Below are 14,427 nucleotides of genomic sequence, written 5' to 3' on the forward strand. Positions count from 1 at the left end.
ATTTTGGGAAATGATTAAATAGCTTAAATGATAAAAGGAAGAGGGCTTAAAAGGCAAATAGACCCAAGGTCTATTTGGGCTGGACGGCAGAGGCATGAAATCAGCAAGAAAGTAAGGAGAATTAAGGGCAAAATTGGAAAATTGGAAATTTTGCTTAATAAAGTTAGGACCCAAGTGGAATTATCTAGATTTCTCTTCATTTTTCTGAATTCTCATCAGCTAAAACACCATGGAAGGGCTTCTTGAGCTGGTTCTTCATATTTTTATTACAAGTAAGTTCAATTCTTGACTATTTCTTGAAATTTTGTACTTTTATGACTTTTACAACTAGGCCCACTTGTTAAATTCATTAGTTTTGATTTTATGAAAGAATTTGAAAGTTGATATGAATATATGCTGGAATTATATGATGATTTAGCATGAAATTAGAGTTTTAAATTGTTCATATGCTGATTTTATTGAAAGAATTGAATAGAAAGTGAATGTTTGGGACCTAATAGTAAAAGATTTTGAAGATAGAGTTATATGTGGAAATTCTGAATTTCAATAGTTGTGTAACAACTTATAATGTCTAGTAAATTATTAATTGAGAAAATTAGATTAATTGAGGGGTTAATTGAGAAAGGACCGAATTGTATAAACTGTGAAATTTGGGGCAAAATGGAAATCAACATTTTGCATTAAAGCAGTTTTGGACAGCAACAGTTGTGTGACTTTGAAAAATCACCAAAAATGGTGGAAATTTAATTAGAGGCTGAATAATATATGAAATTGAAGCTTAATGAGTCTATTTTCACATAAAAGAAATAGAAAAAGCAAAAGAGTTATATATTTTGAGATATTTGAAGTTTAATTAGACAGAGTCAAAATGAGTTTGGAATCCCCTGTTTTGACTTTGGAAAATTGTAAAAAATTGTACAAAAATAATTATGGGATAAAGTTTATATGTTTAGAATTATCAGTGAATCTATTTTTAGGAGAAACAAACAGAAACTATATCCGAATTCTGTACAGTGAGATAATTATTTTTTAGTGAAGAGAGGTCAGAACTGTCAAACAGTGAAACAGGGGAAACTTTAAAGAATAAACTGTACTATTTGGCTAAACCAAAAATTATGAAAATTTTATGGTAATAATATATGTGAATCTAGTTTTGGAAAAAATTTACGGATCTTAATTTGGAGTTTTGTATCTCCAGGTAAAAATAATTTAGTGACTATGACTCAAATAGACAGCTTTGAATATACATGTTAGTGAATAGTGAAATTATAGTTAATGTTGTTTAAATGTGATATACACATAAAGGATGTGGAATGGAGAGGAGGAGGAGGACAATAAAATGTAGGAAATAATTGTGTATAATGGTCATATGCCCGATTATAATCGGTAAATGTTAAATTGAATGGTAAATACGTATTGGTACCGAAGGAACTATTGCGGTTTTGAAAAGCAATTGACCAAATGTATAAGAAATTTAGTCTTGATATATATATATATGATAATAATGATATATGGATGATTATATCATTGAGTTGCATTGATTAATTCGGTTTATGTGATGGAAATGTCAAGAACATTTGTCTTTGATATGTGATGATCATGGTTTAAGCTCATATGGGAAAATAAAGTTTCATAGTATAAGAGTGTGGTATTGAAATATATATATTGGATTGAGAAATTAATTTGAATTGTGAACACGAAATATTGTGAATTGAATAAAATGGAAATGGAGCTTTGAATTACATAAGTAAGTATCGGGTCTCGTAGGCCCTATTTGTTATGAATATAATATTTTGAGGATATGTTATAAAGAATTATAAAAGCATGTTAAAAATTTGAAGAGTTTAAATTTGAATGAAATTTTGTAACTCGGTTTAATACGTTTACATGTGTAAGTGTTCTAGTAATGCCTCATACCCTATTCCAGAGTTGAATACGGGTAAGGGGTGTTACAAACAGTGTTTAAAAAAATTCTCTCAAACTTGGAGGCCATGGAGGTTCATTATGATAAGGAAGATCTAGGGTTGATTTTACTTTGTTCGTTATCCTCGTCTTATTTAACCTTTAGAAACACGATTTTATATAGCCGCGAGTCTCTCACAATTGATGAGGTTTATGATTATTTGACCTCGTATGATAAGATAAGCATCTTATGGTTAAACCCGACTTTAAAGGAGAGGGTCACATTGTTCATGGGAGACAAGATCGGAATGTTGATGATGATCGTGGAAGGACACAAGAACAAAATCCTCGCGATAAATCTAAGGGTAGATCGAAGTCTTTAAACAGAGGTAAAACTTGTAACTTCTACAAGAAGAAAGGGCATATTAAATCTAAGTGCTATAAGCTACAGAACAAGATCAAAAGGGCTACGAATCAAAAGGGAGGCTGCGAATCAAAAGGGAAAACAACCAAAAGATTCCGGTGAAGCTGATGTTGTAGAAGACTATAGCGATGGTAAACTTCTAGTCGCTTCTGTCAACAATTCTAAAGTGAGCGAGGAGTGGATCATTGATTCGGGCTACACCTTCCACGTGAGTCCCAATCGGGAATGGTTTACAACTTACGAAATAGTGTTTAAATGTGTTATTTTGATGGGAAATAATGCTTCGTGTAAAATTGCAGGTGTTGGAACGATTAAAGTTAAGATGTTTGACGGAGTTGTCAGAATACTTAGTGATGTGTGACATGTTTGAAGAGAAATTTAATTTCGTTGAGTACTCTTGATTCAAAAAGGTACAGATACACAGCTGAAAGTGAGGTTTTGAAGATTTTCAAAGGTTCCCTCGTTGTGATGAAAGGGCAAAGAAAGACTGCCAAGTTATATGTTTTGTAGGCTTCTACTGTTACTGGTGATGCAACTGTCACTTCCTCTTCCTTGTCAGATGATGATATTACTATACTTTGGTATATGCGCCTAGGGCATATGAGTAAGAATGACATGGCAGAATTGAGCAAAAAAGGACTTCTTGATGGGCAAGGAATTTTCAAACTAAAGTTCTGTGAGCACTGCGTTTTTGGGAAGTAAAAGAGAGTTCGATTCATTAGAGGAATCCATAACACGAAGGAAACGTTGGAGTATATTCATTCTGATTTGTGGGGGTCATTCAGAGTGCCTTCGAGAGGTGGAACTAATTATATGCTAACTTTTATTGATGATTTTTCCAGAAAAGTTTGGGCGTTCTTCTTAAAGCAGAAAAGCAATGTGTTTTCCGCATTTAAGTCTTGGAAAACTATGATTGAAAAATAGATGGAAAAAACAAATAAAATACCTTCGCACAGACAATGGCTTAGAGTTTTGTTCTGATGAGTTTAATAAATTGTGCAAGTTAGAAGGGATCGTGAGACACTTGACAGGTCGTCATACTCCACAGCAAAACGGCATTGTAGAATGAATGAACAGAATGATCATGGAAAAGATTCGATGTATGTTGCCAAATGCCAACTTACCAAAGTTGTTTTGGGCCGAAGCAACCTCTACTACATGTTTTTTGATCAACCAAGCTCCATCCGTTGCCATTGAGAAAAAGACTCCACAAGAGGTATGGTCTGGTAATCCTGCTGACTATTCTGATTTAAAGATCTTTGGGTGTCCTGCGTATGCTCATATTAATAATGGAAAATTGGAACCGAGATCCATTAAATATGTTTTTCTTGGTTATAAAACTGGTGTAAAAGGTTATAAGTTATGGTGTCCTGAAAATAGAAAAGTTGTGATTAGCAGATATGTTGTTTTTTATGAAACTGCTATGCTACCTAACTTATCTCTTAAAGACTCTTCCAATAAAGAAAATTAAAAGCAGGTGGAGCATCAAATTAATCCAGAATCTACAACAAAGTCGACTCCTCAAGCTAGTACAAAAATTCAGAATAGAGTTGCTTCTTTACCACAATACTCTATCGCTAAAAACGGAACTAGAAGAGAAATTAAACCTCTAAAGAAGTATACTGAGGTTGATCTAGTTGCTTATACTTTAAATGTGGCTGAAGATATATATGCAAACCAAGAGCCATCTAATTATTCTGAGGCGGTTAGTTGTGAAGACTCAAAAAAGTAGATGTTTGCTATGCAAGAGGAGATGGAATCACTCCACAAAACAGAATATGGGATATTGTAAAACTTCCTAAAGGTAAAAAAAGTTGTTCGTTGTAAATGAGTATTTAAAAAGAAATAAGAGACTTCAGGAGTTGAAGAACCCAGATATAAAGTAAGGTTTGTTACAAAGGGTTATAGTCAAATTCCAGGAGTGGACTTCAGAAATGTGTTCTCCCCAATTGTGAAACATAATTCGATTCGAGCTTTGCTTGGTATTGTGACCATGCATGATTTGGAGCTTAAGCAGTTAGATGTAAAAATTGCATTTTTGCATGAAGAACTTGGGGAGGATATTTACATGCAACAACCAGAGGGTTTTACAGTCTCAGAAAAAGAAGGCTATGTTTGCTTGCTGAAAAAGTCCCTTTACGGTTTGAAACAGTCGCCAAGACAGTGGTACAAGAGGTTTGAGTCCTTTATAACATCTTATGATTTTAAAAGAAGTAGTTTTGACAGTTGTGTTTATTTTAAGAAAAATAGTGATGGTTCTTTTGTGTATCTACTCCTTTATGTTGATGGCATGTTGATAGCAGCAAAAAATAAATGAGAGATAAGAAATGTCAAAGCCCAACTAAGTGAAGAATTTGAGATGAAAAATTTGGGACCAGCAAAAAAAAATACTTGGTATGAAGATTCTCAGAGATAGAAAAGTAAGTAAATTGTACCTAAGTCAAAAAGGGTACATTGAGAAAGTTTTTTGCAGGTTTAATATGCAGAGTGCTAAGCCTGTTAGTACTCCTTTAGCAACCCATTTTAGACTTTCATCGGCTTTGTCTCCACAATCAGATGATGAGATTAAGTACATGTCACATGTTCCATACTCTAGTGCAGTGGGATCTCTCATGTATGCTATGGTTTGTTTACGTTCAGATTTATTATATGCAGTCAGTGCAGTTAGCAGATACATGGCGAATCCCGGTAAAGAATATTGGAAAACAGTTCAGTGGATTTTAAGATACTTATGAGGTACTACTGATGTTTGCTTACAGTTTGGAAGAACTAGAGATAGAGTCACTGGGTATGTTAATGCTAATTTTGCTAGAAACCTTGATAGAAGAAGATCTCTCACAGGTTATGTCTTTAGAATAAGAGGTTGTACAATTAGTTGGAAAGCCACTTTACAAATTACAGTCGCTTTGTCTACCACTAAAGCTGAGTACATGGCGATTATTGAGGCTTGTAAATAAGCTATTTGGTTGAATGGACTGTTTAGTGAACTCAATGAAGACCTTTAAATCAGTACAGTATTTTGTGAAAGTCATAGTGCCATCTTTCTTACAAAAGATCAAATGTTTCATGAGAGAACAAAACACATTGATGTTCGGTATCATTTTGTTCGTGATAATATTGCTTATGGTGATATTGTTGTGAGCAAAATTAGTACTCATGAATATCTTGCAGATATGACAACTAAGTCACTTCCTATAACCAAGTTTGAGCATTGCTTAGACTTGGTTGGTGTTCATTGTTGAAGTCAAAACCTTAAGGGGTTTTATGAAAGAGGTGAAAAACTTGTTCATTGAGAACTTATGTTAAGGTGGAGATTTTTAGAGTTGTGTGACCCAAATTCTAAGAGATTGCTTGCAAGTCAAGTTAAACAAATATCTCTTCTTTTTAGAAGATTTAGTATTTACGAGTATAATATATTTAGCATTTATTAACATAATATATTTGACTTTGATTAGAATTAGGTTTTTTCAACCTATAAATAGATGAAGTCGAAACTCCTCTTGTAATTATTCGAATTCGACATAGTAAATTTTCTTCTCCTCTGTCAGTAGTTTTTTCTCGAAAGGGTTTTCACGTAAAAATCTGTGCGTTCTTTATTTTTATTTATTTATTTTTGCGATATATTGTCATTACTGACGTTCTATTTTATAAATCTAGTATGATAATGACAAATAATGTCTTAAATAATCCCTCATTTCAATCGTATTATGGATCAGTTTAGTATTGTTTCTAAGAAATATTATTGGGACACAAAACACTTTGGAGATAAAAGCATTGTTAAATAAGACGTTTTGAGCTGTTCAAAAGTATTTTTAAAATTAAAAATACTTTACAAAAAATATAATATGAGGTAAACAAAAGTGACCATGGGTTTAATTTACTTTTTAAAAGAAATTAGAGACCATCAACAATTAAAAACAATAATAAGTAAATAATTGGAGGGTAAAAGTGCAAAAATCCTGACAGCACAAAGCGCAAGGCTTTTTGCGTTTTGCTTCGGTGTTTCCAAGTCGGCCGAATCCTAACGACAGTTTTATGAAAACCAAAAATTCAACCAAATCTCCTAATTGAAGAGAGGAAAAACGTAAATTTACAGGATTCCTAATTTACGCGGATCTCATCATATTTGTAAATTTCCCCCTTTTCAGAACATTTTTCTTTTCCCCTGATTTCAACCTCTCCGCCTTCTTCAAGGTAAAAGTTAACCTCATTATTTATTTATACATATTTTTAAAAAATTGCCTCTTAATTACTTTTAATATTTGTTTTTAATTTGTCTGGCAGGAGCTTTAAGTCTCAAGTGGTTTGCTCCTTGAAAGATCGGAATTGGTTTCTTGTTGAAGGAGGTGAATTCGGGTATATCTTTTTTTTTTTCGAATTCAAATTATAGTATTTTAATAAAATTCATATTAGGATTTTAATTGAAAATGAAAGAATTTTAGAAATGCTGTACTAATTTTGCCGACGTGTAACGAATACACGATTAAAGGGACAAAAAGAGGAAAAAAAATACTTCAGGGAAAAAGTGGCTAAAGAAAAAGACTATGCACCAGATAATACTATTTCTATTTGAATGCTTGTTATTTTGAATCTCTTGATCTCGATTTTTGTTCTATAGTGATTGCGATGCATATTGCAGTATATCTATTATTGTACTTTTAGGTTGCCATTGAATGCTAGTTGTTAAACGAATCTTGCGCCTTCTTTGATACATATTTTTATATCTATTCGATTTATTTTTACTAGTAATTTTGGCGTTTTTGAATGTTATGGATATTGACCTCTAGATGTCGTGTTGCTACGTGGAGGTTGCCTAGCAATTGTAAATTGCTATAATGAGGTTTATGAAGAGCAGCTTTACATCTTTCTTTACAATGATTGCAGATATGCAGAGCGAGGTCGTTTGTAGTCGGTGTAGGAACATTCTTCTTTATCCTAGAGGGGCTACAAATGTGTGCTGTGCATTGTGCAATACAATTACCCAAGTCCCTCCTCCTGGTAAGCTTGAGTTCTCATTCTTATAAATTGACAATTTAAAATCATCATCAGTTTTCTGAGGTTGTGACTTGTTAATAGTTGCTAGTTTCCGGTATTTTCAACATGAACATGATTATTATAAGCTGAAACTCAAAAGAGATGTACATAGTAAAATTAGTAAATTTTTCTCTCGGCTGTAGCTATGATCTGCGAGTGGCATTGAAAACTACTTCATGTCAGAAAGAATACTTGGGCTTACCGGGTCCCTTTTTACCCCTTAATAATTTCACCTAGTTATTCCTATGCATTAGGCTGTCTCCTTGAATAGTCCTCTTAGAAACTACTGTACCTCTTCATTAAATAAATAATGACTTTGGTTATCAAGACCATGGACATCTAACTGACCATATTTATAATCGTACTAGAATCTTATTTGAAAATTAAAAATTTACTAAATTTGCCCCCTTGACAAAATATTGGTCATTGGCGTTATAACGAAATGTGGGCCTAAATGCTGAAATGAGAAACGAATTGATTGGTACAAATGATGGAGCTGGGTTTTTGTTTTCGCTATGGTTGGATTTAATCTGTTGTGAGCTACGCATAGCAGCTATAGTATAAGTTTGCTTGAATGCAATTTATCAATGTAGTAAGCCACAAGCCTTGTTCTTACTTATTGTGCAATTTGAGATCGCATTGCCTTACTTGTAAGTTGATATATGTTTGTTACTATTATCACTGATATGTATGTGTCAAACCTGAGAATAACTTAGTACTGACTTCTTCACCCTCCAACGGCCTATAAACTGTCAGAGGCCTATGATTCCTGATTCTATTCTCTTCCTTTTGTTCATTAACCATTGGATGGTCACCTATTTTGCGGAATTGCCAATGTGTTTGATTCCTGCAATGATTTTCCGACACTTCCTGTATTTCTCTAATCACTTAAGCTTGTAGGATGCCAACATTTGTTAGTTCTTAATTTTGTAAGTTATCTTCTGGTTCATACTTTTGCTATTTCAATTTTGCTTTCAGAGGAGAAAAAGCAAAGAACATATTCTGAAGAAATAAATACTATGTAATCTTTTAGATACCAAAATTTATTGTTTTACATTTATGCAGACTAGAAATGTTAGACTGGTGAGACATTTTAGGCCTTTGTTCATCTTTTAATCAATTATCCTCTGGTTTTTAACCATTTGTTTTTGCTTTATAGAAGCTTTTGGAAAGTTTACCCAAAAGTAAATAGTAAAAAGGAAGTAGAAAAGCAAAGCAATTACTGAAGAGTTCTTAAGTTTTTTCTTAGCTACACTTTTAATAACTGTGATTGGATTTGGGTGGGTTGGCTGCCCAAGAATTCATTAAGAATTTCGAATCCAATGCCATACTAAACAAGCTAACATATTATATACCTCAATTTGGTACAATCTGAATTGTTAACTTGGGAGTGAAGCATTGACTCCACTAAACTCAATTCAACTTGATAATAAAACATAGTAAAAGCAAACTTGTGACAGTTCATTAGTGAGAACTTACTGCTATTTGTTTTAGGGATTTTGATGTTATGTTCTTGGGTAATTGTTCAATATACTTTTAGTTAGACATAAGTCATTCCATTGTAGAGTTTCTTTCTTCTATAGTTACTTCTTTATGTAAACTTCATTGTGTATATGCTAGATAACAATTAAGTTTGAATGGCATGAGCACACCCAATAAACCTCAAGCATTTTTTGTGGTCCCTAAACCATACTCCATCGGAACTGTTGTTAGCATGACTCCATCTTGGCAAGCTGCTAAAATCTACCATTCAACTTGGTTTGATTGTAGCCCACCCATATTAAGGTTGTTACCCATAACATTTGGCCATTTTGGCAATATTAACTTCCTTTTATCTGGTACTCGGACATCAACATGCAACTGGCTTTGGACTATAATATCTAAAGGTTTGTTTATCAGAACAACTTGTCCAGATTAGTGATGACATTCTTTAATTTCAGGGTGATAATCTGCTAACTAGTATGGCAGTTCTCTTGGCACTAGTTTTCCTTGTCCTTTTAATAGACATCTGATTGCAATCCACTGTATTTTATATTTAAATGAGTTATCTTTTTTCTTTTTCATCGGGTTGCCTTGATGTATACAAACAATCTGGTAATGCTAATAGTATTGGTGGTGTTATATAGAATTTTCTACAGAAATAATAAATTAATTTAAGGCAAAGAAACAATAATATAGGGTGAATGAGTAACAGTCCTCTTATTTAGATATGTAAACAAAGTAAGTTCAGCATCTGATAAAAATCTTATGGCTTGATAGTCCATGTTTTAAAATTAAATCTTATGGCTTGATAGTCCATGTTTTAAAATTAACTCTGTAGGAATGGAAATGGCTCAACTCGTATGTGGAGGGTGTCGAACATTGCTAATGTATACATGTGGAGCAACAAGTGTAAGATGCTCTTGCTGTAACATCATTAACCATGTGACAGGTATACTATACTTATATGTGTATATGATTTAAATTTGTGGTTATAACATTTGGAAGTGCACAAATGTTGCTATTAGGGGTGAGCAAAACTCGATTCGACTCGAAAAAATCGAAAAAAATTCGAATTTCGAGTTAAACGAATCGAGTTATTCGAGTTAATCGAGTTATTCGAATCAACTCGAATTTTTTTTTTCGAATTTCGAGTTCGAATCGAGTTGAATTTTCAAATTCGAATAACTCGAATAATTCGAATATCAAACTATAATATTTTACATTTTTACCCCAAACTCCTAAACCTTTTTACTTTTCCCTCAAAACTTTTACTCCTTCCCACTTTCCCCCCAAAACTTTTACTCCCCTCTCCTCCCAACCCCCCAATCTACCCAAAATCCATTTCCCACCAAAATTTTACTCTCCCATTTATTTTTTCTCAAAATTTTACTCCCAAAAGGCAAAAACCCTCAAAACCTTTTATTTTCTCCCAAAATTTTACTCCTCCCACTTTTCCCTAAAACTTTTATTCCTTCCCATCTCACCTCCCATCTACCCCAAACCCTCCCCTCCAATTTTTTAATATTTTTCCTCCAAAATTTTACTCCCCTATTTACTTTCCTTAAACTTTTATTCTCCAAAACTTTTATTTTCCCCTAAACTTTTACTTCTCACCTTTACCTCAAATAAAAATTAAAATTATTCAAAAAATTCACTAAACATAAATAGTAATAATTTTATTTATATCTGCTATTTATATTATTAAATTAAATTTCACATTTTATATTATTTATATTATTTATATTATTGAATTGTTTAGTCATATTGAATATTTATATTAAAATTGAATTATTAATTATGCCATAAAATATTCGTGTTAAAATTTTATATTGATATCAATTTCACATTTTATTTTTAAAATAACTTTTATTAAAAAAATCATATTTTTACATTTAATATATTTTTAATTCCAAAATACATAGTGACAAGAATCAAGATAATTGAAACAACTAAGCAAGCAAAAAAGCTAACCAATATGTAAAAAATTAATAAATAAATTATGAGGTGATGAAAGTTAATAAAAAATTTGATTAAGGTGGACAATTTTTATTATGATGGGTGACAGTGGTTACAAGGACCCAAAATTATTTTTTAAAATTTAACTCGAACAAATATATTCGATTCGATTCGAATTCCATCTCACTCGACTCGATTCGAGAAAACTTCAAATAAAGTTAGGATGATAAAATGAGATTCGAAAACTCGATTAACTCGAAAATTTTCGATTCGATTCGATTCGAACGAATGCTCACCCCTAGTTGCTATTAAATGGTAAGTCATTTTGGGCTTTGATGAAAGTTTAATACTTGTGGATCGATCCTTATACTACTTTCTCTAATCTAAACAAGTTTAAGAGTGTTGCTCGGTTTATTGGAAAAAAGTGAGTTGCTCTGTTTGCTGATTAGTGCTTCCCCATCCTGTATTCTGTTTCCAGGCATCACAATGCATTCCTCATGGATCCATTTTATATTATCATTTTCTTTTACTAGCAGTCTGAGCTGCTTCAAGTAGTTAAAGATCTTAGAATGTTACTAAACTTTGTCTGCCATCTGGAGTATTTGCTGTTCTGATCATATTACGAACACACCTTACATCATTTAGCATACGATTGCAGTTTTATGTGCTGTGGATTTTTTCAGTTGGACCGTGCACTTTTAGGTTCTGTGTTTGTGGTTGTTAATCATAGGTTTGTTTGTGACAATTTAAGCTATTTCAGTAACTAAATGATCTTAATATGCTTCTTTTCGAAAAGTAGCTAGATCATTTTGGACTTTATTTGTCTTTTTTATTCCCCGAAGTGGAACTTTTATTTTGAAAGAATATCGGTGTAGTAAAGTTAAGTCCTGAAGGTTTTTAGTACCAGCTCAAGCATTCCCCTTTTGTTAACGAGAATACTATCCTGAAGCTGTATATCTCCTATGAACTTTGGGATTGAGTATGTACCACACAGTATTTTCTTCTTTGGTTCCTCATTCAACCTTTTATCAGTGCATTTCCATGTTGCCTGGTAGTAGTTTGTTCTATATGTTTATTCAAATTTTCTTCCCCTCTTTTATGGTCCCCATTACTGACTTTTTTTTCTTGTATCTCATTACCATGGAAAAAGCATCCAACCCGATGGCTCACATCAACTGCGGGCACTGCCGTACAACACTGATGTATCCATATGGAGCTCCATCAGTCAAATGTGCTGTCTGTCATTATGTTACTAATGTTGGTGTAAGTGTATGATTGAATTGACTCAACTTTTCACTAGTCCATCTATTATTAACATTGAATATATTTCCAAGAATTTGCAAAGATTTAGTGATTTACTTACGTTTCACAAGTGGCTGAAAAAAGACCATATTAATTTATAAATTGCTTGAAAGCAGCAATTCTGTCACTTCGTATATTATTGCTTGTTTTCTGGTAAAAGGTCACATGATGCCTTTTTTTTCCTCTCAAAATCTTTAAATTCTTTACAATATCTCTGAATGTATTCGGACTATTTCTGAATGTCTCCATTTATCTGGTTTGAAAGTGGTTGTTCCAAACTTCTTATGCTTCTTGTTTCTGGGTTTTCTGTCCATGCCTCTTCTCTCTAAATTATTCAACTCGGGGGCAATATCTCTCAAACTTGATCTTACTTTCCCCGGTGTAGTGATTGATTCAAGGCTGAAATCAGTTAGTGGAAATAGTATTAGGTCCCTTTCCTGAAACAGCCTTTTGGTGAGTTTATATGTTGGGTCTCTTTGATGTGCAACATTTCACTTCTTGTCATTCAATGTCATTCAATGGAGTAATTTTTCTTGAACATCATGTTCAGAAAGCAATAATTTAAAGTTTAAACTAATTAACATTTCTATGGCCTTGATTACACCTTGTATAGTATTCACATTATTGATTCTCGAAAGCTGTTTTCTGGTTTATTTTCCCGTTTGAAAGTGAATTAATTATCCTTAATCGGAAGGATTAAGTACTTATTCCTCTGCTTATGTGTCCATGCAATAAATAACTTTGACACCCAGTGGCATTGTGTGAGACATGGCATATACATTTATGCCTAGAGAAGTTGTTTTTGGAGGTTTACCTATTCACTCGATTTCTCATCTATGTTTCAGACGGGAAATGTAAGGTGTCCACTTCCGGCAAGCAGACCGAATGCCACAGGGACTATGCCATCTACTTCAACAGTAAGTTCTCTAAGTTAATATCCTCCCCCCCCCCCCCCCTTCCCTTTTTTTTTTTAAATGTGGATAGTTTCAAGTTATTTCCTGAGTCTAACCTTTTGGGCGATCCCTCATTCTCAGAGCCAAACAGTAGTTGTTGAGAATCCCATGTCAGTTGATGAGAGTGGCAAATTGGTAAATATAGTTTAACTGCATATATATCTACATGAAGTGTGTTCTTCATTGTCACGAGCATTTATACTATAAAAGTTGGAACATGGGTGGTGAGGAAAAAGGGTTTTCTGATAGAAAGTTATGATATTGCAGGTGAGCAATGTGGTGGTTGGCATAACAACAGACAAAAAATGATCCAATGCTGCTTTTTTTCTTTTCTTTGTTCTTTTTTTGGATTTCATTGGAGGAGAATGCAAACAAACATGGTTATGAATGCAGCGCCATTAGTGGTGTATATTATATTGAAAATGGAAATCATAAACACTTTGTTCAAGGAACTGTGTCCATTATCCATGTTCATATCCATATCCATACCCGTGTCTGAGCTCATGAAGTGGTAGGGAAATGTGTAATGTTTGCTCACATGTATGTAGTTTAGCTAGAGCTGACTGAATGGTCGGACGGATTTTTTTTAATATTCTTTTAATTTTTTGAAATTTTAATACTCGAAATTGGTTTAAACGGTTGGGTTGGGGATCGATGGCATGACAGATTCGGTTCTAAAAATAGGGCTTATTTGTGTTAAATAAATATGGACTTTCAAGATTAAATAAAGCAAGGTTTTTTTTTTTTTTTGGATATAGAGATTGCATACCAACATTGAATTCGTCCGCGGGCTGGGTTGCCGCCCACATTTTTTTTCTGTGCTCAGGCCAATTTTAGTTCGACAAGTCGAAATCCACTATTTGTGTTCAATATTAAGTGTGTTTTAAGAGTATTTTTATAATTAAATTGGTTAAAAGTATTTAGTACGTTGAGTCGGTTTGAGTTGCAAACTTATCTGGTCGAGCAAGTAGCTTAACCTTTTGATGGCTTTACTAAAACTGCCAAAAAAAAAAACCCAAAAACTTATTGGAGTATGTTTGATTATATTTGATTTCTATTTAGTTTGATTCACAAGTTAAAATTGGATTATTAAAATTAAAATTAAAATTAAAATTAAAACAAATTTAATTTATAATCAATTTTAGGTAGATTCTATTGTAAGTTGCTTAAGTTTTTTAATCACTTAATTATAAAAAATTCAAAATGATTACTCACATTCATTTCAATCATCTTTAATATTCAGTTAATTTCAGTTCAATTTTTTAAAATAAAACACATAATAATCACAATTTTTCAAAAACAAAATGATTGAAAATGTTATCACTTCTAAAATGCACTCAAATAACAAAAATAAAGGAAAAACATAGGTGAAAA

The 14,427-nt window shown here is 32.8% G+C and overlaps 1 protein-coding gene across 1 annotated transcript; it reads left to right on the forward strand.

Annotated features, from left to right (window-relative positions):
• The first annotated feature begins 6,305 nt into the window (after positions 1 to 6,305).
• On the forward strand, positions 6,306 to 13,501 carry LOC105770289 (protein LSD1). Its single transcript, XM_012591419.2, has 8 exons — positions 6,306 to 6,520; positions 6,611 to 6,682; positions 7,211 to 7,324; positions 9,681 to 9,791; positions 11,949 to 12,061; positions 12,946 to 13,017; positions 13,135 to 13,188; positions 13,321 to 13,501. Exons 3-8 carry the CDS (start codon positions 7,213 to 7,215, stop codon positions 13,360 to 13,362), a joined length of 504 nt encoding a protein of 167 aa, XP_012446873.1. The 5' UTR covers positions 6,306 to 6,520; positions 6,611 to 6,682; positions 7,211 to 7,212; the 3' UTR covers positions 13,363 to 13,501.
• The last annotated feature ends 926 nt before the right edge of the window (positions 13,502 to 14,427 follow it).

Source organism: Gossypium raimondii, chromosome 5 (genome assembly GCF_025698545.1).
Source record: "Gossypium raimondii isolate GPD5lz chromosome 5, ASM2569854v1, whole genome shotgun sequence".
Lineage (NCBI taxonomy): Eukaryota > Viridiplantae > Streptophyta > Magnoliopsida > Malvales > Malvaceae > Gossypium > Gossypium raimondii.

Excerpts from the sequence above, each read along its gene's own strand:
- LOC105770289 (XM_012591419.2), top strand. The coding sequence starts at position 7,213 with ATGCAGAGCGAGGTCGTTTGTAGTCGGTGTAGGAACATTCTTCTTTAT. Across the intron at positions 7,325-9,680 it reads TACCCAAGTCCCTCCTCCTG|GAATGGAAATGGCTCAACTC; the intron begins GTAAGCTTGAGT and ends TTAACTCTGTAG. Across the intron at positions 12,062-12,945 it reads ATTATGTTACTAATGTTGGT|ACGGGAAATGTAAGGTGTCC; the intron begins GTAAGTGTATGA and ends TCTATGTTTCAG.